The 25077-nt window shown below is 43.0% G+C and overlaps 1 protein-coding gene across 7 annotated transcripts in view; it reads left to right on the top strand.

Annotated features, from left to right (window-relative positions):
* Window positions 1-25077, top strand: part of CTNND2 (catenin delta 2) — a 947889-nt gene that overhangs the window by 815062 nt on the left and 107750 nt on the right. For all 7 annotated transcript variants that reach the window (XM_058715770.1, XM_058715751.1, XM_058715761.1 and 4 more), the window contains 2 exons: window positions 1189-1374; window positions 16333-16506. In XM_058715770.1, the coding sequence (XP_058571753.1) occupies window positions 1189-1374; window positions 16333-16506 (360 nt within the window). The remainder of the gene's footprint in view (window positions 1-1188; window positions 1375-16332; window positions 16507-25077) is intronic.

Genomic DNA, 25077 nt, shown 5'->3' with positions numbered 1-25077 from the left:
CGCTTCTAAGACCCTCATGGTTACATGGGCCCCCCGGGATAATCCGGGACAATCTCCCTAACAGAAGGTCAGCTGATTAATTCTGTCTGCCACCTCCATTCCCCTTGGCCTCGGAACCTAACATATTCAGAGCTTCCAGAGATTAATGCGGACATCTTGGCAGGGGAGGCACACATACTCTAGCTCACCTGATCCTCACAGCAAGCTAAGACGTGGGTACCATTCCGAGCATCTGACAGAGGAGGGAATTGACTCAGAGAGATGTTGAGTGTATCGTCCCAAGTCACAAGGCAGCAGAGACGAAGGGCCTTAAGGTGTTCAGCTGCACCTGTGTCCTTAAGCACCGTCGAATGCCTATGCTAAGAAAACAGGAGCACCAGCCACCTCAAAACAAATTGGTAGCATGGAAACATTTATGCCCCCAGCTGATCCCAGCACATGGCTTGTCTAGGACCCCCCCAGCTTTATATCTCCTACCTCATTTTACTACCAGAAAGGGCCCTGGTGGATGGCAGATAGTAGTGTCTCCCTCCCGGAGCTGATGGAAACGTGAGCATCCATATTCTCGGTGATGCCGAGCCCTGGTCCCCAGAGGGGAGTGGCCTGTGCGCAGGCCACCATCCGAGACCTCTGGCGATTGTGGATTCTTCCCCACTCATTAGTGAACTTCAACCAACAATGGCAGCTGCTTATATAACCATAAGAGACTCTTAAATACAGAGAACAAACTGAGAGTTGATGGGGGCAGGGGAAATGGGTGATGGGCATTGAGGAGGACACTTGTTGGGATGAGCGCTGGGTTGCATGTAAGTGTTGAATCACGGGAATCTACTCCTGAAGCCAAGACTACACTGTATGTTAGCCAACTTGCCAATTTAAAAAAACAAAAACAAAAACAACCACAATGACAACTGCTTATAAAAGGAGCTACTTTGGATAAGGAAAGGTTTCAAGACCTTCTCGGGCTTCTCTGAATTCTTTCCACTGCGACCATCAAGGGCGCCTTCAGGAGCTGACAGCTAAATGTATCCAGAAAGGATCAGGAATGTGGAAATGACTCGCTTTCCTGGGTGGAGGAGGGATGCTGGTTAGTTTTTATTCATTCCTCCTTTGTTTCTTTTCCTTTCCTTTCTTTTTTTTTTTTTTTTTTTTGTTTGTTTGTTTGTTTGTTTGTTTTGGGTTCTCCAGACCGTTGAAAACTGTGTGTGCATCTTAAGGAACCTGTCATACCGGCTAGCAGCAGAAACGTCTCAGGGACAGCACATGGGCACAGATGAGCTCGACGGGCTTCTCTGTGGTGAGGCCAACGGCAAAGATGCAGAGAGTTCCGGGTGCTGGGGCAAGAAGAAGAAGAAAAAGAAATCCCAGGATCAGGTAATGCGGGCAACTCTGCAGCTCCACACAATTATCCCCTCCCCTAATTACAACATTAATATTTCTTCTGTGTATACACGTACGGGGTTCTGTACTTTCAACGCAGGCTAAAATCATTAACACATCTGCACAGTGTTCCCGTGGGGGGGGGGGGCGTCTGACAGGGGGACATCGAATAACTTCCCCCACATCCTGCAGCCCACTCAACATAGGAACTTTGCCAAAGAGAGTCACGTCAGTCCCAGGCAGGCTCTGAGGTACCAGCTTGGAGAGTCCAACCCGGGCACCGATTCTTCTGTGTGTTGATTTGTACCTCGATGGAGGTCCCGGCCAGGGACAGGAGGGTGCTTTGCAGGTGTTCCACAGGTACACTGTAGGTGTGATCTAGGAAGAGAAGCTAAGCAGCCAACACATATTTTACTGCATGTTTTGAAACGTTTTGATATGTGCTCTTGCATTTATTGTTAGAAATGGGGGCTCAGATTCCCAGTTCTCCAACAGAATGGCATTGGAAGCTTGGCCTTGGGGGACAATTCTGATAAATTCAGAAAGCTGAGCAGCTGGAGAGGTGTCTCCAAAATGATGGACTTTACCTTGGGCGGCTGTAAGTAGGCTGCCTGCACTGAGGTAATGGCCAATAGGAAGCCACTCTTGGCCTTGATGGAATCAAGATAGTCTCCAGCCTTTTCTCCCGGAGCCTCTGGAAGACGGAACCCTCACCCATCGGCCCCCCACCAGCTGAGGGAGTAGTGTGAGTCGTAGCTGCGGCCAGAAACCCCTACTACTGAGGTTTCTTCTTCTCTCCTGGACAGTGATCATGAGTCCAGCCTTCCCCTGGACACTGTGGTCATATCCCAGCTGCTAACGGTCATACAGACCCAAGATCTGACTGTCTTCCAGAGTGAACAACTAAGAAAGCAGGACAGAACTCCCAACACTGTCTCTTAGCAGGTTTTAATTCAAAATAAATATGCAAAAGTATCTGTTTAGATCAGAGCCCATCATTTTTTAAAGTGTTCTCAAAATCATTTTGCTTTGAGTAAGGGTTATAGGCGCTATTTTGTTTGGAAGAAGGATTCACGGGAATGCATTCTTAAACATCATTCGGAAATTTAACTTGAATGCATCAGTGTTCACATTTTTTGGGTTCTAGTTCTCTTGCTTTTTGTGGCCCCTGGGGGCCACTCCAGACACATCTACAGCCTCTAGATCTGTACATTCCAGCATAAACACACCTGTAACCTAAAAATACGTACTGCTGGCCTTTTCGATGGTGGTCTGCTGCTCTGAGACGCTCCCAACCCTGCTTTCTCTCCTGTGCTCTGTGTCCACCTTCTGCCTGAATTGCAGGAGCCTTTTAAGAGGATTGAGCCATACTTCTTAAAATCTCCCCTCAGGGGAATGCAGTGGTTAGCTAGCAGGTGTTTATTGAACTGTGCCAGGAATTATGCCAAACAGTATTGGATACCTCAGTTTTCCAACCCAGTACTTAAGGGGGCCAGACCATAAGCTTCTGACCCTTTCCATTATCGTACAAGCGAAACATGGCTTAACAAAGGTATAATGGGTCCTTCTCATGCTTTCCTTCTGCAATACTGTATACCATGGGGCCCCGTCCCTTTACTGCTTTATCCCGGAAAGTGAATGAGCATAATAAAGGTTGAAAAGAAGAATGGCATATGGGCAGGAATGTGGTGCTTGCCAATCTGTCAGGTGATCGTAATCCCCCAGGTCTTACCCACCACCTGCAGACTCAGAACCTCCTGGATGGGCCCAGGCAACTTCGGAAGGCAGATTTGGGAAATTGTACTAATGCATGAGCCTTGGTGTAAAAAACAAAAACAAAAAACTTTGAACTGAGATCGAATTCACTCTGATTTCAAGGTTTTGTCTTCAGTCCTTTTTTGGATTCTGAACCATCCTTCTGATGGTCCCTGCATCTGCCACTGGTGTCCCGTTAGTAAGAGTCGGCCTCAGACCCTGAACCCTTTTTCTAACGCTGCCAATGTGTGCTCACGTGGCTTGAAGCCTTTCAAGTGACAGGTGACATTAGGCATTGATTGGGTCCAGAGAGTTCAGGAGTCAGAAGAAAATATTCATGGACTTCACCCCCAACCACATCCCTCCTTTCACGCTGTGAGCTGCGTCACGGAACCTTATGATGAGCAATTTCCCACCTTAGAATGTTGTACTTCTAACCATATTTTACGACATCAATGAGCCATTTTCTAAGTTGAGTAAGATGAAGAGATTAAAGCACTTTTATCATTTTTGCCAAAAGTCTAAGTGAAAATTTATAAGGGTCATTTGTCCCATCTTTTTCTCACAATATTTTCAAGGAGACAAAAAGGATTTCTTTAAGAAAGTTTTGCTGAAACAGCCATGTTAGAATACAGAACATTGTTGCTTATGAAGAAACATCAAAGCCATGGTTTCAGTCAAGTGATAGTTACGTAAAAGACTTTGAACTGTGCTCTCACATAATAAAAGTATCTTATGAAACATTTTAGTGAGGGTGTAAACAGATAATAATTATGGTTGTTTGAAAGTCATTTAGGATGTTTTGTCAAGTTCAGTCAAAAGTAGAAAGAACAGCCAAAAGTAGAAGCCATCTTCCATTTAAAACGGATGGAAGGGAGGCACAGCTGAAAGGTCTGGAGATGGGGAGGAGAGCACCAGCATCTGGCATGAAGAAGAGGGATAGGAAGACGCCCTCACATCCAGTTGGCCCCCAGCCTGGTGACTGGTCCCCAGGAGAGAACTGAGTCTAGATGGCGCCACCTGCTGGGAAGGATGGGCATATGCACCAGTCTGGGTCTCAACAGGGAAACCTTCCTTCTTGAGGAATGTGCTTTGCACTTGGGGAAACCAGGCAGCCATTCCAAGTCGTCTAAAGGAATTAAATGCCAGCTGCCTCCAGTGAGAGGAGGAACCAAGGCCCTAATTCATCACTGTTAACTGGTTGCTGCAAGGTGAGAAATGGAAATGTCCTCGGGTCTGTCTAGGACAAAGGATCCCCATCCTTGCTAACACCAGAACACAAGGTTACCTTCAGAGCCTGCAGACTGGCGTAACTCATCTAGAAGCTTCCAGAAAGTTGTAGGTTTACAGCTTTAATGATTGTCAGATATCCAGTGTCTGGAATCTGTTGCTCATGAAGTCAGGTTTTCAAAGACTATGTAGTGACAAGAGAGCATGTGGAATACAAAGTGGAGGAAAATGATATAAAAATGGGAGTGTATATAGAGATACGTATGATGTTGATAAACCTGGCCAGGTTTGCAAAAGGTGTATCACATGCAAATATAAAATACATATGTATATATTTTTATTATTTATATATAATACATTCATTATTATATATTTATATATATTTGTATTTGTATATATACATGTATGTATTTCTAGGGAAAGTACAGTAACATCAAAGACAAAGGCTACTGATTGTTTCGTACTTTTGTATTTACAAATTTTCAAACAGGCATTACATTTATAATCTTTTCAAATGCCATCTAGAAAATAATATTTTGAAAAGCACGAAGTGATTAAGTCAGTGTTTGCTTATAAGAATGTATTTGTTTTCCTTCTTCCATTTGAGACACCAGAGAAAGGTACAAGGAAAGTTTGTCTAATCTGCAACAGATACTGCCCAGGACAGAGAAATCAGAGATTTTACGAGGAAGCCAAAGTGATAAAAATCATAACTGGTTTAATGATTGCCTCTGGGGCTTTGCTATATCCCAGAATTTTATGTTGATCTTACCTCTAGCATTGTTATTCTATACCTTAGGAAAATTCTCTGACACTATGAGGGTCAGATTTAGTTATAATAAAAAATCTCAGAAACTTTATCCTTCGGATACTTAATTGAAATAATTCAAGAAGATGTAGGGTACAAAGATAGGCTTCATTCATGCTCTTCTTTCAAGAAATGGCTGCTGTTGAATCATCCTGGAACCATCACACCATGATGGTTAACATTTCTGGGCATCATCTTCTGGTCCAAAAGGGCTTTGCAAATTTATTGATTTCTGACTCCGGGTTCAGTGCCTGTTGCCAGATTATAAGAAATTGCTGGTCTCTCTAGCCCTTTTCGGGCAGAACCCTACCCCCGCCCCACCAAACAATGTACACATCACGTGCCCAAAGGCACATGTCACCTGGCAGGGGCTCCACCTTCTCCAGCAGGGCTCTGTGCCAGCAGCTGGGCACGGTGGGGCAGGACGGGCAATCCAGAGATTGGGATCCAGGGAAATGCAAGTAGACAAAGTCTGTGTATTTACTTTCCCACCTTTTGTAGAAATAAGCATCTTTTGTTCTCCAATTTGGGAGACGGCCAAACTTCCCGGGATGATGTCCTGGGGTTAGTGGTACTCGAAAATGGACTTGAAGTCACAGGATACCGCTGGCTACTGGCCAGAGCAGACCTGAGGCTTCAAGACCCCACTCAGTGTGAACTTGACACTGCAGAGAAACCGCTGAGGGGGAAAAAAACAAAACCAGAAACAAAAAAACAAGACAAGCAAGATGACCTAGAAGTCAAAACTTCTCCCTTCTGTTGGAATATCCCTTGTGAATGTTTTATTCACGTGGATATAGATGTATCCACGTGGGTGAGGACATAGACCTCTGACAATTCAAAGATGATTCTGAGCCTCTTCTCACGTGCTCATGTTCCCTCTCCCGGTCATCTTTGTTTCACGGTCTAGTGCGCTGTGGTCAATTTAAGCTCCTGTTCACTTCTTTCTTACGCTGTAAATGTCAAATGCATGGGCCAGCGGGAAGTTTCACTCATGATACCACCATGCTGTTTTGTACGCCAAAGCGATAGTAACGGGATTCCATGTAAAATCTTGAATGCCTTCTTTTGTTCCCCATGACGATGGGCGTGTCTTGGAGGAACCTCCAGGGGCTCCCACCTGCCCATCCTTTGTCCCACAGGCCAGCCTCTAACCTTTCGCTCGTGCTCCTCCTCTGCGGACTTCCCCTCCCCTCCGTCCACTGCTTGGACGACTATCCTTTAAGGTCAAATAAAAACATCTCTTCCGCTCTTTCAGGACTTCTTCCAAGTAAAAAGTTACCCATCTTCTAATCTACTTGCACATGGCTTTATTTAAACTCCCCCCCTCATGCCAGTCACATTGTGAGTTATGTACAGTTGTTGACGCCCATGGAGAGTGGATCTGCTGAGGCGGGGGACTGGGCGCATCCGGTTTCTGTCCATTTCTAGCCCAACACCCAGAACCAGCTGTGCTGAGTGATGCTCGGTCTGGGGTCCGCAGCAGCCTCTACCCCTCGTGTCAAGTAGACATTGAAACCTGTGACTTGTCCCAGTCACATCCATTTCTTTCCCGGTGACACTTGGGCTGCAGGAGCCGCTGCGAGCCAAGGGTATTCCATGGACCTTCTCTCTCCACTTTTGGTCCAAACTGCTCTCTGGCTTCTCGTGGTAGTGCTGTATTTTATGACGTTAGTCAATGTTCTGAATCTGTAGGGACCACCAAATCTAACAAACATTGTGCATCGTGATGATCATCTAAAACCTGAGGATTTGTGTCAACAAATGGATATGGGTGCGTCTCAAAGTACCCCTGGAGAAGCAACACTTTTGATCATGCCAGACTCAACGATGCTTTGTTCTGAGGGTGTTAACACATGACATACGTAAATGGCGTGAGGCGTCATGAAACCCCATCACCTGAAAGGTTTGCTGGGATTTTCAGGACTTGCTATCTGGTATCACTTCTCCGTGAGTGTGACACATTGCCCACTGCATCACACAGATGTGACAGATGCACAGGAATGAGACTGTGACGCTAAATAGTGGTCAGTATCCCAAAGCACACAAACGAATTTCACTGCTAAGTTAGATCACGTTGGAGATTTGAATTTTAAATAAGTTTCTCCTTATCTTGGCCAAAACGGATGTTAATTATAAACAAACATAAATATACCGGTATATACGTGCACGCATAACATGTAAATTATACAGAAATAAAATAGTAATAAGCCGTGAGATGAAAGTAACACAGACACCCCGCCCCCACCATCCCCCTCCTAGACAGAGCTGTGATTGGAATTTATACCAGGCATATATCCTTTCAAAACTTCTTCTATCCATATTTATGCACAGCTTTGTTTAACCCTTCAAAAGACAATTTTAAGTACACTGCTGTGCGTATGAGTCAGGCCACATGTCAGACAGCCAAACCCGTAGACTTTATAGGCGTCCTTAGGGTTTATAAGTGTCCTGAGAATAGATAAGTGTCCTTCCCAGTAATGTGGAGGTCGATGCTGCTGGCCGCCGTCATCCCCAGTCTTCGGAGGCTCTTAGATCTGTCATGGTCTTCTCTTTCGGATAATTCCTCCTCCTCGTGGTCCAAGGTGGCTCTTCCTGTCCGCCGTCCAGGAGCAGAAATGGCACAAAGTCGACAGGATGGAGCAGAGTGCCCTACTGAAAGTCACGTATATCACTGCCACTCACCCCCTCTTTGGTCTGCATTGGGTCACCTTAGCCCCCGAAGTGCACGGTAGGCGGGATGTGTGATGTGTTTGTGGGGAAGCCATGACCCTTGGGCATTCCCTTCGCTCAGGAAAAGGGGGTGTAGTGGCATGCTTAAGGGAGTCAGCAAGAGCTTTTTGTCCCCGGGAGGAGGAATACTGTGTAGAGTTACCTGCGCATGGTAAGAAAAGTTCACTTTTTATTCGTTTCTCGGTTCGCGATTCCTCGGCAAACAGTGCAGCCCCTGGTTACCTGCACTCGGGGCCGCGCCCGCTGCCCACCTGGGCACGCCACGGAGGACAGGGGTGAGCGCAGCACCCACTCTGTCTCCAGCTGCGCACCGTTGTGCACTCGTTTATCCCTGGCCTCAGCGTGACCTCTGTCCTGGCCAGCAGTCACCAGCGGAACGTGGAAAGGCTGCCAAGAATCGCGCGGTAGGAACACACCTACAGCCACGTGTGCTGCGTGAACCCACGTGCTCGTGGTGTGGGAACCAATCCCTGATGAGCAGCAAATTTGGCGGCTTCCGAATTTTAGCTAGTGCAAACTGTGACAAACTTGTGTAGTGAAGTCTCGCCTACACCCTTCATCGCTTTTCAGGGATTCATCCTTAAAAGGGAAATGTGGAGACCAAGTTCATGTGTTCAAGGCTTGGGATACATAAGCCAGAATTTGTCCTAATCGCTCTGGATGGCAGCGACAGTCGAGGCACATTTGGATTTGGTTTATTATCACTGATGGGTCTGCCCCTCGTGACATTCCTGATGCTTTTAAGTTCTCATTTCAGAATAGCACGGGTCGCCTTTCTTTCTTCCAGTTTTCATTTTATTAGTGAGCCATACTTTTTCTTTTGCTGCTTAATACCATTTCTTTTCCAGCCATCGGCTTATTTCGGTGGCTGCTTGCTCCTCCCGGCTGGCTCCCGCTCGGTCTCACTGTAGCTTCACGTCACCGTATGCCAGGAGCTTGGTGACCCAAGACACGGTATTTCATGTCCTGCAAGCAATAAGTCACATGAGCCTGCAAAATCACGGCCGTGCCTTTCTGTGCAGTGACTCTCCTTTGTCACTACGCATGAGTGAATGAGATTCTCTTCCTACTTCTGTGCCTCTCATATGAACTATATCCCATCAACAAAAAAAGTGCTGGTTTTCTGCTTTTAGTGAGTTTGCAGACTTAAAACTCTGAATTAGGCTTCCCCTTTACTTTCCTTGTTGACATTTGACCATTCAGTACTCCATGCCATTAATAAATACTCTGTTATATACTACTAGATCAGGGTTCCTCAGCCTGGCCACTCTTGACATTTTGAGCCAGATAATTCTCTGTTGTGGGGGCTGTCCTGTGCCTTGTAGGACGTTATCAGCATTCCTGTCCTCTACCCAGTAGATGCCAGCAGTACCCCTTCCCCCCGGTTGTGACCACCAACAATGTCTTCAGACATTGCCAGTCGTTCCCTTGGATGATAAAATCCCTTCAGTCAAGAACCACTGTATGAGACTGTCTTTCAGGGGTGTATCAGCAAAGATATTAACAAACAAGACTATGGGATTCTCTGAGGCAGGTTGGCATGTCAAGGACAGAGTGCCTTTAAAAGGAAGGTAATGGAAAAAGTAAAAAGAAAGTAATGGAGAGGTTCCTGGCCCAGGTTTTCCTAGATGTGGATGAGAAGTTAGGAGCAGAGAGAATTCTAGAGGGGTCTTAGTGGTGTTCTGGTTGGTTCCGTCACAATGGCTGGGAGAAAGGGCGCATAAGCCTGGTGATGTGGCCCAGCCTCGATAACTCTGTGGGGCACAGCACAGTGGTGTCATCGTGTAGGTCTCTGGAGCAGGGCAGTATCGCCGGCCTCCCTCCCACCTCTTCCTAAGGGGCGGGTGGTTCTGAGCAAACGATTGTGGGTGCCCGTCACCCTCACACAATGCCCCTTGGCTCCACACTGACAGAGAATTAGCAAGGCTATCTATCCCTGAATCTCTTTATTCTGATACTTGATTCAGAAAAGAATCCTGCCACTTGAACATAGGTTTCTAACCTCTCAAATGCAAAACGCTTTGTGTCTTCAAGGAGAGCCGAGAGACCATGTGTGCCGCATAAATACGGCTCCTTGGCCACCACCTCTGTCCCGTTTTTGCACGGATTCCGCCCTCCCTGTAATCTACGTCTTCCGAACAGTGACCAGGGGAGTTCACACACCTGAGCCACCCTCTTATTCAAAATTCCCAAGAGTCAACGTAAGAATCATCTCTCTCCTGGCTCTTTAGCATCGCTCCGAGTTTCTTCATAACCAGAACTTCTATCCCCTGCCTCCTTTTCCCTTAATCCCCCCAAAAGCTGGAAGTGCTAAGGAAACCCTGTCGAGGGAAGATCTATTAGCAACTCGGCTGTTCAAACCAAGCCAAGCAAAACTGGCAGACAGAGGATGGACTTATGTTTACGTTGTTGCTTTTTAAAGTATGTGTACAGGCTGACGCCTGATTAAACGGAGCCGGGTGTAAGAGGACATGCCTGCCAGTTCACATCTCTGAGCTATCTTCTCTTCTGACACACGAGGTGTGCCTTCAGCTGGGAGGGAAGAGTGGGATTTTAAGGTCAATGTTCCCCTGCTGCTGAAGATCCACGCAGTTTCCTTGGCCTGTTGTATATTTCACCCAGATCCCTTCGGAACAAAACCTGGCCTGCACAAGGGTAGTGACGGTGATGCCCTCTCAATGGTGGAGAAATATGGGCAACAGAGATGCGTCGCAATGGCGAAGAAGGCTTTTCTGTTTGTGAAGACACAGCCGAGCAGGAGAAGCTCTTCTCCTTACGTGGCCTTGCACGGCTGCGACATATGGAGAGAGGAGCGGGGTATCTCTGCACCTCTGGACTGTAGACGCTTCCCCCAGCCTCGGGGAGCTCTCCTCTGCATCTCTGTGGAAGCCAGCCCAGTGTGACAGAACGGAGGCTGGGCAGTTGTAAACTTGGCAGAAGGGGAAGAGCTGAAAGGCTCTCGTTAATTTTTCTCACTAGTAGGGGCTTTTATGAATGCGATAATTAGAGTGCTCTGTGAGCCACCATCCCTGAGAGAAGCCCATGTTTACAAAGTCTTGGTTTAAAGGGGCGCCTGGGAGGCTCAGTCGGGTAACCATCTGACTTGAGCTCAGGTCATGATCTCAAGGTTCATGAGATCGAGCCCCGCATCGGGCTCTGTGCTGACAGCTGGGAGCCTGGAGCCTGCTTCAGATTCTGTGTCCCCCTCTCTCTCTGCCCCTCCCCCGCTCATGCTCTGTGTCTCTCTCTCTCTCTGTGTCAAAAATAAATAAGCATTAAAAAAAATTAAAAACAAAAAAAACCCACAAAGTCTTGGTTTATGGACATCTTTGCTTTCTGGTTTGGGAACGTTTGGATTTTTATCCCCAACTTACACCGTTCTCTTCATATAAGGAGAAAGTGGCTTCTACTCTCTTCCATACTGCAGCCAACTAAGAAACCTTTTAAATAGAATTTAAGCTGCGTGGGGAAACAAAAGTATGGAAACCAAGTCCAAAGAAAAGCTTTCACCTTGTTTTTTGTTGGTCCGTTTGTTTGTTTAAGCCACACATTGGACACAGCCCCGCACCTGTGTAACTTTCTTCCCAAGCGGACATTTCTTAACTGTGGCCAGTATATCTCTCCTCCCCTGACTATGACCATAGCAGAAACATCATGTCCAAAAGTCAGCAGCTCCTTGGCTTGTAGCACAGAGGCTTGTTATTCTCTTCCTTTCCAAAAAGATTTAAGCATTACCTTCTTGAACAGGAGAATACCTTATTTTCAATTCTATGCAGTTTTAGAAAATGAATGATAGAGACTGTTGATTGATTTGCTTTATTGATGTCAGTCATACAGTTACACATTTAAGATCAGCAGAGAAAAGCGCTGATGGTATGTTATCGAGTGTGGCACTATTTGGGGCGATAAAACCAATTGATTTGCTCTGTGATTTACTGTCAACATAATCCTGCCACGCACTCTCCTTGCTTTGCTGACAGCTTGTCCCCGAGGGAGCTCCATGGCGGAAAGGTCATGGGGAAGCCAGAAGGATCAGAAGGATCCTACTACACCAAATGTACTTAATCCTTACTGTGATTATGGCTTAGTCTGCTCAGGCTGCCGTAACAAAATACCAAAAACAGTGGGCGGGGGGGGGGGGGGGGCGGGGGAGGGAGGACATAAACAACAGAAATTTATCTGGAAGTCCCAGATGAAGGTACCGGTAGATTTGGTGTCTGCTGAGAGCCTCTTCCTGGTTCACAGATGACCCCTTCTTGCCACACCCTTACAAGATGGAAAAGAGAAAAACTCTGGGTCACTTCATTTCTTTATAGGGACACTAATCCCAACATGGGGGTTCCATGCTCATGACCTCATCTCGACCCAATCACTTTTCAAAGGCCCTGCATCCAAACACCATCAGATTGGGTGTTGAGGCTTTTAACATAAGAAATTGGAGGAAGGGGGCCACAAACATTCATTCCAAAGCATTATCCTTTAAAAAAAATCTGAAAGACTCTGGTGTAATGCACTCAGTTCTTAGCTTCTTGAGCTCTAACTGTATATGTAAAATTCTAAATTACTACAAACCAGACAATGAGTGAGGGCAGTGTTAATGCCAGAAATAAATTCTCTGGCATTCTCTTCCTGTGTAACAACATGTGAATCACCTGTACAAAGTGTAGTTTGAACATTTAAGTAATAACTCTAAGAATCGAGGGCTTCTAGAACTTTTGCAAGTTTTGTTAAAATATAACCGATGAAAAGAAAACTGTGCACAAAACTGAGGAACGTTAACTCTCGAGCATAAAAGTAAAATTTACTACCAAGAATAAGGGAGGGTTTCACTGAAACCTTCCCGAAGCCAGATTTTTTTTTTAAACCGCATAGGCCTTTCTCCTTTTTCTTTTGCTTTCCCTTCTTTAGCTACTCTCTGCTTGATTTTTAATCTTCAGCCTGATAAATGAAGATACGAAAATACGGAAATATATGTATATACATAGAAGTGTGTGTATGTCATAATTTGGCAGTAATGCAGATAGTAAATCAAAAATATTCTGCTACCTTTGCTCCTGTTAGTTTCCTGGAAATATTTTGTCTTCTTGATTGTGACCCGTCTTTGTCACAAAGAAAGTTCTCTGTCCTGACTTGATGACATTTTGCATCTTTATTTTTCTCATATTTCAAGCTCTTAGACAATGTTTGGTAATGTGCCCTCAAGATATAGTCCAAAACAATTGGCTTAAGGCTTACAAATTCAGTCCTGTGTTCGTAGGACTACATAGCTGGATGATCAGTGGGTCGATTATATGAAAGATGTAGCCACAACTTGCCTTCTGTCCACGCGCTAGTCTTATAGCAAGTTTAGGATGGATGCATCTGGGGTTTCAATTTGTAAATGATGTGTTTCCACTTTGGTGATAAAATTGCATATCCCATGACTTGTCACAGAGCCTCACTCCAGAAGAAGCTTAGCCCTAAAAGTTTGCATGGGCAGAGTGTTCATGACCGAAGTCAGATCCTGATGTCACTGTCACCCTAGGGTCCTGTTGGAGTTGATTTTCCAGGCAGCATAATGTCAAGTACGTTGGCACACTCTTAGAGAAGACTTCAGGTCTTTTTATAGGTGGTAAAAGTCTATTTTTAATAGACAATTGATAAATCTTTCCCTGTTAACTCAGTAAAAGTTTGAAATAATGTACCCAGATGAAAGCCACACACATTGAGTGGCTTTGAAATAACTCTTTTTCTTTGGTATTGACACACCAGGGTGCCATCAATGTTCCGAAATAGCAGAGAATCCCCTTTGAACTTCATTTCTAGTTGCCACCAAAGATTATCCGTATTCACATCAGTTTTCCTTTTATTTCCTTCAGATTCTCTTTGTAGCCATTAAGAAAGGATTGTAATAAAAGATATTTAAGAGCTACATAGATCACATGTCAGAGCAGAAGAAAATTGTCTACTGATTTAGCCATTTATCCTATTTTATTGTGAAGAAGTTAGGAAAGGAGAACAAGATGAACCCAGCAAATGATAACACAGCTCCTTTCTGTTCTTAGAGTTTGGCTATCGCATTTTGTAACCAGCGTGCAAACACTACTCCTGGGCACCTCCAGCTGTTACATTAGTTCTTCCTACATGATAGGGAAATGCCATGCCTACTGAGTTTCAAATTGCATAATATGGTTGTTCTGAATATTATCAAATCTTTATTTGAAGACAGTAGCTTAAAAGTTTGAAGGGGGCACCTGGGTGATTCAGTAGGTTAAGCTTCTGACTCTTGATTTCAGCTCAGGTCATGATCTCTCGGTTCATGCGTTTGAACCCTGCATGGGGCTCTGTACTGACGGTGCAGAGTCTGCTTGGGATTCTCTGTCTTCCTCTCTCTCTGCCCCTCTCCTGTTCTCTCTCTCTCTCTCTCTGTCTCTCTCTCTCTCTCTCTCTCAAAATAAAGAAATAAACTTCAAAAAAAGTTTTAAGGAGATGACCAAATAAACCATGAAAAAAAAGCTTATATAAAGTAATTTTACATTTCCTGTTGCACCAGCAGAGACATTCAGTTCCCCAAACTGGTTTCTCTGGACGAGTCAGTATTACCCCTGCTTCATCATGGAAGTCAGCAAACCTGCAGAATGACTGGTCTCTTTCCCTGGCACTACCTTTCTACCCAGTGTAGCGAGCCCGTCTCAAATAACGAACCAGGAGTAATGTGACAAGGCTGGTTCACTTCCAATGTTGTTACTTTTTGTACTTACAAGAAATGTACTGGTTTCATTAGTAGGCTTACACAGGCGCAAAGTCATTTCGGAATGGTTTAGAAGTGGCTTTGGTTAAAAGCATAAGCAGATTCCCCCACGTTGAGTGTCCTTGTTACAACGTTGAAATTGAGTGACACTCTCATTGAAGATGACCTTTTGTGGGATGTTCAACGTCCATCCTTGGGATATTCATCTCTGAGCTTTGGCCTTCGCTTAAACTAAGCTGTGGCATAGTTGAGAAAAAGAAGACATGAGTTTTTAATTTTTCTTGTGGAAAATAATGCAATTCTTAAAATGATTTGTGACAGTTAAATAACTTTACACTTTCCCTATCAACACTTCCATCTTTATGTTCCAAGGATATGAAGTAAGCTTGTGCTCCAGTAAAATTTTTAGAACTAAGAAACACAGGTTTTGAAATACAGTTATGATTGTGTATTTATACATAGATGTGTACACACATACATGTACAGATATGGGCCCAAATATGTGCAGGGAAGTTTAGTATATGTCATTTAGACTATATGTTAAGCAGCCATTAATAAACACAAATAAGGAGTAAAATAAATTAGTCTCCCTACCCTGAAATTGTGAAGGATGATTTTGTTTTCCTGGGACTTTTCTCAGAAGTAAATATGCGAGTATTTTTTCTAAACATAGAGTTCACTTCATTTCTACTCTCATTGTATTTATTGCCTTTATCTTTCCCAAAAGACAAAGGTTGTTTGTGATCAAAGATCAGAATCACTATTATAATTTTTCATATTTTTAAAATCCTAAGAGGAACAGAAAACTTGAACTGTGGAAAAAAGGAAAGACATGAACACTTTGTTAATGAGTTTTTATTACCATGCGTGTTTCTGTGGCGCATTTTACTTGCTGTAAAGCACAAACCACATACCGCTTTGCATCCTGCTTTGTTCATTTTACTTTTATTATTTGTCCAGACACATTGCTACACGGTCATCATAACTACCATTTTTAATGGGCTGCTGATATTCTCTTGTGCAGTAAGTGGTAGTTTTGAAATTATTTGTTTTAATTTTTAATTACACATTCTCTTATTATTCATTAGATCCAATTCAAAGCCAACTGAACGATCAGTATCGCCATAAAATCTAGATTTGCCGTTAGCTAGGTCAATGCATCTGATACGTGATAGCAATTGTCTCTTTTTGTGATGTCTATAATGCAGTGATGGAATTCAAAGTCCGACAAATATGTATTTTAGGAGTTATATAAGAATTTATCAGCTGGCACTTAGGCATAAGAATTGAAGGCATTTGAGTGTTGCTATGTACTCTGTTATGCTAGTAGTATGCTAACTGTAAGACATGCCACCTTGATCTTTGGCTTTCGTCCACTCTGCCCACCAAAATTAATTTATTTCCTCTTCCTTTTAACAGCAATGTGCTGGCACCGTTCTTACAGAGCTTATGCGTTCTCCTGCCAATTACATTCACTTATGTTCATGCTCTACAGCCTTTCACTTTCCATCCTAAGCTCTTGGTGGACAGGAGTGGCTCTCTCATTTTTGGCTTACGAAGGCACTACCCTGCGCGCAATCGATGTTCACCAAACGTCGTGTGTGTTTTTGTTTCTGTGTGTCACGTTTACAGAAGGCAAAGTTGGGAAGTGTAACGATGTTAAAAATGTTTACTCTCTTATTTTTTTTTCCACCAGTGGGATGGAGTAGGACCTCTTCCAGACTGTGCAGAACCACCAAAAGGGATCCAGATGCTGTGGCACCCATCAATAGTCAAACCCTACCTCACACTGCTCTCTGAGTGCTCAAACGCAGACACGCTGGAAGGGGCGGCAGGTGCCCTGCAGAACTTGGCTGCAGGGAGCTGGAAGGTATGACTAGTTCATTATCATAAAGAGGAAATCTGGAATTATGAGCACGTCCTTAGAAAGGAATAGAAATCCAGTTGTGAGATATGCAGTTCCAATACAGTCTTTGAGGATGTTAGAGAAAGACCAGTTCCATTGAACTGTTGGACATAGAATGGTATTCCTTTTAAAAAGTCTCAAGGGCTCGGGAGTCCTTGAAGATCACTACAAAGTATAGATGAATAGATGTAAGTATGGTCATTGAAAATGCTGTGATATGCTTTCCATTCTATCTGTGTAGCTGAGCTATTTTGTTTTCAGGGGAGATTGTGACATGTGGATGCTTTCCCAAGCTCTGTTGTTTCCTGTTAAGGGAGCTAATACCCAAGCACCTTGTTTCAAAACCCATGCAAACCCCTATAATGTTGTAGTTGGTCCAGTCCCCAAAGGAAAAGAACCTCTTTCATTTTTAACCTACGGGCTTACAGAGTAGAATAGTATTGCTGGGTCTCTTTGGCCAAAAGGGACAATGGGGAAGGAGATTAGGAGATTAGGAGGGCCTTTGTCTCTGAATTCTTGAAAATACACACTGTTCCTGATTGGTTTTCATGGAAAATTTCCACGACCCTCATTTTGGGTAGAAAAGGATTCACCATAGCAAAGAATTCTTGAGTTTAGTCACTAACCATTACATGAGCTAACTTGTCTTATTGCATAGAAGAGTGTAGTCAAATGGGAGAATGAGGGCATATGGGGAAAATATCAAGAGAGGAAGTTTGAACCTCTGCCATCCATTTTTCATTTCATTTAATATAAAAGCCTGGGGCTTGGAAGACACATAAATCACTGTCTCGCATTCACTTTCTTTAAAACGATGTTAATAAGACACAGAGAATTCTCAGAAGCTCAGTATCACAGGCACTGCACATACTGTCCTCAGCATTGTCACACAACTACATCCTCCCTTCTTGCTCTAGCTTCCAATATCTGCCTTCTTGTGTCTTCTCTGTCGTTCTTTGTTTCCACTGCTGCAGCAACGCCTTCTTTCTCAGGTGGGACATCCCCAGCCCTTGGGGACAAGCCCTGACAACACCTCCCAGGAGCTGGCTGCTGACATATGGGCAGACCCATCCCTTCTTTTGAGAGTCTTAGGAATGAACATCACTGTCTCTTTCCTCCCCGTCCATAGGTGTCCCCAATGTTGCTCAGAAGGAATTCAGGCTGGACTAGACTTGAAGTGAAGTTACCTTTTGCTTTCAACCAGAGGAAAGTTTCAAAAGTTGAGTCACGTCAGGACGAGTCTCAGAGTAGGGCCTTGCATGACTGGGGAAGAAATCATAATGGAAATCACTTCCTTGAATGAACCCTTCGTTTGATCTCATCTCCCTCTAAATTTAAGAGGCTTTGATTCAAGTTACAACTCAAACTCAGTCTCTGCCTTTTCTGAGCTTTGTGACCCTGAGCAAATGATAGTGCCTGATTGCTCGATGTGTCAGTTTCAGACAGAGAATACTGTGGCTGCTTCATGTCACAGCTTGCAGATCAATCCTGACACTAGATGCAAAGATGGTGGCAGGATGCCACAGGCCAATGGGCTGTCATTACATGTGGCCCAAAGTTTGGTCAACGCTACTTATCAGAAGCATTTGCCATCCTAATAACTCTAGAAAAATGGCGCAGTCCTCAGGCAGGGCAAGGGACTGCTAAGGAATATTTGTGTGTAGTTATAAATATATAAATATATGTATATTTATTTCCTAAGAGTTTTCTTATCAAAATACAAATGCACAAGCATGCATAATAGTCAATCACGTTATCTTCACTTACTGTATAACGTATTAACACACCATATTAAATGATAAGGAAATATGTGGGAAGGGAAAGTAGACAATCCATAGTGATGATTTAAGGTCATCATTAAGCCAAATACTGATAAATTGTTATAATTTTTAAACGATCAAAAATAACTTGTACAAAAACCAAACAGAGAAAATCCTTCCTTTGCAAAATAAAAAAAAAGATTTTTTTAAGAAAGAGTCTTCACTGATTAACAGATTGATTAAAGACTCACAATGGGATCAAGTTTCATGCAGACAGTGCTACCATCTGAAACCTAGAGTACTAAGAATGTATTTTTATAGCAACTGTTGAAATTTAGTGGCATTTTTTTAGTGCCCTTAACTTGTTCTGACCCAAACAAAAGCAGAAATGTAGAGTGTAAAGCACCAGAATTCTGCGTAGAGACGGCTTTTGATAGACCTCATCATGCGAAACAATAACTTCTCTTTATAGGAAGATCACGCCCACTCTTTTTCTGTAACAGATTGACTAGCAGACTAGCTCTTCAGAATGGTCTTAAGTACTTTTTAAACTTTAAGAGACGCATTACTTGGTTTATGAGCATCAGAGAAAGCATAATGGTATTATGGCAGAAGCAGAGTGATACATTTTTTTCATAGTCAGCATGGACTTTGGTTACTTTCTTTTCCCCACTTACAGCACAATTATTTTGTTCGTCACAGAATATCAAAACAATTGGACATAGTACTTTGGAGATTTCCAAAATGTGAGTGAATGCTCTTTCAACTCGCATTTATGGGTTATTTCCGTTGTAATTGAACTTCATGCAAACCTAGGGTTTGAACTATAGAAATACAGTCTGCACTTATTATTAAGTCGGATACTTCAGATATTTTTGTAGAGTCCATTTCCCCCTAAAATGTGACCATTTGCAAAGAATCTATTATTTATTTTATTTACTTTCTAAAAAAAGAGAGAGTGAAGAGATACTTGGATATTAAGCTGTTAATATTTAATGAGGTAACATGATAGCAACATAGATGTAGTGAAGAAAGAAACAGAATCTCTGGCCGTGTGGCCAAAATGAATAAAAAATAAGAGGACTGGGAAATTTGAGACTTGTCCCTAGAGTCAGGGGCAACAGCCTTGACAAGGACAGTGAATTAAGTGGAGCTTAGCAGTTGGAGTATCATGTAAACGTGAACCCGGGCATCAGTGGAGTACAGCAAGTAAAAGTAGAAACCATGGTTTGACAGTTGTCTTATTCTAGTTAATGGTGTGATGTGAAGCATAAAGTTTAAATAAAAAGAAACAAAGTTTTGAAAATGGTGCATGAAGCATGATGCCTAGGAGGTAGGAATTGGGTCAGAATAAACACAGAGGTTATCTGAAGATCCTGCCCAATCAACAGGCTCCTAGAGACAACACATTCAGTTGGACATGATGACCAGCCTGAGGCAGGACAAGGATGGGCCCAACCTAAGGAGGAGGAAATGGAGAGGATCTAGGTCATTACCAAGTCACTGGCTTAATCACACATGACTTAGTGATTTCTTCCCCACAAGACCCCAGTAGCTAGTCCTGATAGCAAGGACTGCACTTGTCTTGTAAGTGCCATATACACCCAAATCCACTATAGAGTAAACCTGGCTCTTGGGAGTTTGGCATTACTTTCATCATCGTCATTGAATGATCTGATTTCCAAAGCCGTAAGTTATAGAAACAGCTAAACCTGGGGGGACTTCCAGCCAAGATGCCAAGATGAAGTGACAAGGTCCAGGTTTACCTACCTTTAAGGAAGAATAACAACAACAACAAATAATCTAGAGATATGTAACAAACAATGGTTTTTAAGACACCAAGCATTAGTCAGTGAAGGACAGTGATCTAGGAGAGACAGAAGACAAGCAAGGTGAGCCCTCCGATTGCTCCAGCACACTGCCTTGAGAGTCTACAGACCATGGCCCAAGCCCTGGAAACTCCAGAGGAGCTCAGCAGACACTGAGCCTAGGAGAGGGAGCTGGGAATCTGGGGAGACAGGGCACCTGGAGTTCATAGGACAGAGTTCCAGAGAGGAGAAAGCCACACACAGAGGATTCCCCTCAAATATTCAGCAGGGAACTATCAGTGAATGCATGTGAGGTAAATGCCCAAAGCAGAGGAAAGAAGCTCGTGCAATTAGGGAGAATTAAACTCGGCTCACACAGGGATGGGTATAGCGTGCCTAACGAAGAGCCAGACAGGAAAACCTCGTACTTCATGGGCCACTGGGTATGTGCTCAGGAGGGTCTTGTCTCCTGATACTAAGCATATAATTAGCCCTGGACTAAATATGACCTGGTCTCTCCTATAAAATCTTAAAAGTAAGATCCAAAAGTAGCAATAGTTTCCACATTAACTGAATCCTAGAACAATGCTTAAAAATATCTGTAGGAATACAAAAAGCATGCAGCGTCCAGCAGATTAAAATGAAGAATGTCTGGCATCTTCGTTGAAAATAAGCTTACAACCAAATAAAGAGGAAAATGTAGTTCATAATAAGGAGAAACATTAATCATTCAAAAGCGACTCAGAACGAACACAGAAGTTAACATTAGCAGACAAGCAGTTGCTATCAACTGTGTTCCCCTGTTCAAGAAGTTAATTAGAACATGGAAAGTAAGTAAGACTCAAATAAAACCTCTAGAGTTGTAAATACAATGTATGAAATAAAAAACACATGGGATGGGATAATAGGAAGGTTAGCTATTGCAGAAGAAAAAGATTTACAAACTGAACAGAAACTACCCAAAATTAAACACAAAGGAAAAAAAAAACCCATAAATTATCAGTGAGCCTCAAGTGGCCTGATACACATGTAATTAGAGTCCTCAAAGGAGGGGTGCCTGGGTGACTTAGTTGGTTAAGCATCTGACTCCTGATTTCCGCTCAGGTCATGGTCTCACAGTTTGTGAGATCGAGCCCCTTGTCAGGTCCTGCGATGAGAGCACGTAGCCTGCTTGGAATTCTCTCTCAATCCCTCTCTGCCCACACTCTCAGTCTCTCAGATAAAGTTAAAAAAAAAAAATTCTTAAAAAAAATCCCAAAGGAAAGGAGAGAGAAAGGAGAAAGATAAGAGAACAAAAATATTTGGAGAAATAATACCTGAAAATTTCCCAAATGTAATGAAAACCCTAAACCCCCAGATCCAAGCAGTTCAAGAAAACCCAAGCAGAAGCATGAAGGAACCGTACTAAGGTGCATCAGTCAAATTGCTCAAAATCAGTAGTAAAGAGAACATCTTAAAATCAGCTAGAGAGTAACATTGTGTGTCAACTGCATGCAAAAAAAAAAAAATTATGATTCATTAAAAAAAAAAGGCAAGTAGAAGAAAAAAAGGCTTGTCCTTACAAAGAGAAGAGTGACAGCTGATTTCTCATCAGCAACAATGACAATGAGAAGACAGTGAAGCAACATTCTGAATCTGCCGGGGCCAATTACACATAAAACTGATTCTGGTTTGGTATCTACCAGGCACAACCTGCTCTTAAAGGAACCCCAGGGGCACAGATTATACCTAGGACAGTTGTAATACGATCAGGAACCTAATCCCCATTTGAGTACAGTTTAAGACATGGGCTAACCTGGGAACTGGCGTTATTAATTGTCTGAGCAGGTGGGTCAGTGGGAATTCAAACAAAAACTTCAGGTTAACTGTTCTTGCATCATCAGAGCTGTGGGGCTCAGGTCTTGCCACTCGGTATTCTGTTCTTCCAGTCCAGAGGATAAGCAAGTATTCATCAGCCCCGTGTCAGGGTCTAACCCCACACACAGGGACCACAGGATTAAGGGATTAGTTTGGCTTTAGAAAAGACCAGTAAAGGAGCATGTGAGCACTTTAAGCCCTAACAGTGTTTCTGTGGAAGTGGCTACAACTTGCTGGCCCTTTCAAAAATTGTGGTAGCTTTGATCCTTTTTATTAGTTCCTTTCAGTGGAGAGTGCTATTCTTAAATAATAACCACTAGATTCTAAAAATTAACCTAATATGATCTTTCATCAGGTAAACATTTTTTTTTACTCTCCGATTGTGAGCTGTTAGTTGGAAGACACTTGAAACAGGAAGCTGAATTTGACTTGGTACCTTCCCCCTGGTACCTTCCAGTATAATAAACATGTAAACGAGAAGTTCAAAAACCATTATGGATGCTATGTAGGAATGTATACACAAAGGTGTATGTCTACACTAGGCACAAGAGTGTTCCTGGAGTCGGTTTTACAAGGAAGAGGTCAGGAATGAGGAAGTACACTGCCAACGTCACTAGCTAACACCTTAGGGCTAGGAGTCCGTGACTAGAGTTCACTGTAATACGCTAGCAGATCTCCTTTAAGAAGGATGCTAGCGGCCATAGCAAAGAGGTGCCAAATACGCAAGGGCTAATTCAAGATAGAAGACAGAGGTTATCTTCTCTGATGTAACAGGTATGGGCAGGTGTGTGAAGAGGGAAGCTCCCTTCCATGAATTAATTCACCCCGGCTCACAACAGCCGTCCTGCCATCTTCAACACGTGACTTCCAAGGCTACTCTTGTGGTCACCATCTACCAGCAAGAAGCGGAAAAAAACACAAATCCACAACCAGGAATGTTCCCTTACGAGAGTCAAGATCTTACGTGTGTGTCCCTCTCGCATAATCTGGGCTCAACTCCTAGCCTCCAGTAGACAAATGCTTTCTCTACATTCATAGGCCCCTGACAGTGAAAACCAATTCCCAGTCGTAAAGTAATCTGAATCCAGATTCAAAAAGAGTAAAATTCTTCTTTCTGAAGGGACAGAGATTTGGTAATGTATTCAATTTATGTTACAAAATAAAACTGTTAACATCTTTGTAAAAACCAATGGCACTTTAGGTACCTCACTAGCCAGGTCTTCAACCAAAGGTGTGCCTTGTATTTGCAAGACGGAGAGGGTTTGTATCAGCACAGTCCCTCCAGACTGTGCTTCGTGTCTCCCGAATAATATGTTTTCTGGATCCAAAAGAAAAATATGAGATGTAACTCCCTCTCCCCATGAATCACCATGTTTATAAAGAAAAAAAAGAAGGATGCAATAAAGGAAAAGCTTTCTGATTTAGCATCTAATAAGTGAGGATGAGGAACAATTAAATTACTTTTATTTTGTTATATTGAATAAAGAATCCCTGAGTTCTCCCTGCCTACACTTCCCAGTCACCATCTTTGCTGTCAAAAAAGCAGGGGAGGAAGCAGATTCATTTGAACACTCATTCTTGTCCCTATCCCCTTCCCAGTGGGATGTTTACACAGTGCTGTCACTAGAGAACGTGCCAGACTCTTAGAATAAGATCTGTGGCATCCTTCCTCTCAGACACACCACGCCTGTGATCTAACAGTGTCACATTTTGTTGCCCAGAAGGCATTTCTAAATACCATTTGCACACAGTGAAGACATATTTGATAACAGTCACCAAAAAAGACTCTGTGTTCAGAAAGGCCCATTGGTAAAGGTATGTTTTCTCATTGAGAATTGCTGATCCTTGAGACGGCCTGAGAGGTAGGGGGACAGGTGTACTTGTTACTGTCAGTTGAGTGAATGCGTCTTCTCCATGGCTTTTATGTGAGCTTGACCTTGTTTATTTGTTCTTACCACAAAAGCATATCTAAATGCTTCCCCCCGCCCCCCGCCAGGAAATTCTCTTGCTTGCACTTCAATTTTCAGCATCACATAAACACTTGCAGTAAAATTCAGTCTTTGCACTAACCTGACTTACGTTTTAAAAATACAAACAAACACTTTACGTATGCAATAGCTGCCATTACCTTAATTAAACATTTTATTTATCAAACTGATTTATTGGTTTAACGACACAAGGGAGTTCCTCACTAGCCCTCTTCATTACAGATACAACTTTTTAAAATGGACTTTGAAAACAAAAACATGTAATCCTGCAATCCTGAATTTAAACAGGGGACACCTATGTCCTGTCTCCACCACAGCCGAACCCCAGCATTTGAGGGCCTTGTGGTTAAGGTTCCCAGCTGCTTCATAAATCCTGTTGTGATCACCAGCCACCGTCCTGTATGAACATGGTAATTCAGGTAGAAATCCACACTAGAGAGAATAATGTGACGCATGCAACAAAAGCCACACAGTTTCTGAGTATCTTGAACATTCTTTTTATAGTAAACTGACAGAATGAGACGGAAGAAGGAAAATTTCTTTGATACTTTCTGCCCTCATATCGCGAGAATGAAGGACTGCGGTAAATAACATAGCATCATAAGGGAATTCAGAAACAACTTTCAAAGTCTCGTGGAATCTATGCAAAATTCGTTGCAACTTATTCAATTTACAGCTGTCAGATTTTAGCACGTTGTGGTCCTGTGACACTGGAGGATGCCAAAATGCATCTGAAAGGTGAAAGTATGTTTGGAAGGATTTGGTTTGAAAACGTGACTTTTCTTTACCATATCAAAAGGAAACGTAGGGAATTTGATAAAGGAATTCAATGGGAAAACAGTCACGCAACAGAAAACCATTTAATCGCCGACTATGCTTCTAAACCAGGAGAACTTGTAAGGTATTCATCAAAAATATTAATATTTAATGCGAATAGAGATATTAATCAACAAAGTCAGAAGTTTAGCACCATCATGGGTTCAGCCTCTTAATAGAATATTTAGTACCAAAAAGAGAACACTATCTCTACTTATGTAGCAAACTGTTAGGATTTCAAGAGGGAAAAGCTAGTTAAATTACAGTGTTGATCTTCTTTTAGGAACATAAGTCAGCCTTAACCAG

The sequence above is a fragment of the Neofelis nebulosa genome, chromosome 1, assembly GCF_028018385.1.
Source record: "Neofelis nebulosa isolate mNeoNeb1 chromosome 1, mNeoNeb1.pri, whole genome shotgun sequence".
NCBI classification, from domain to species: domain Eukaryota; kingdom Metazoa; phylum Chordata; class Mammalia; order Carnivora; family Felidae; genus Neofelis; species Neofelis nebulosa.
Note: the sequence above shows the minus strand (reverse complement) of the source record. Positions and strands in the feature narration are given on the sequence as shown.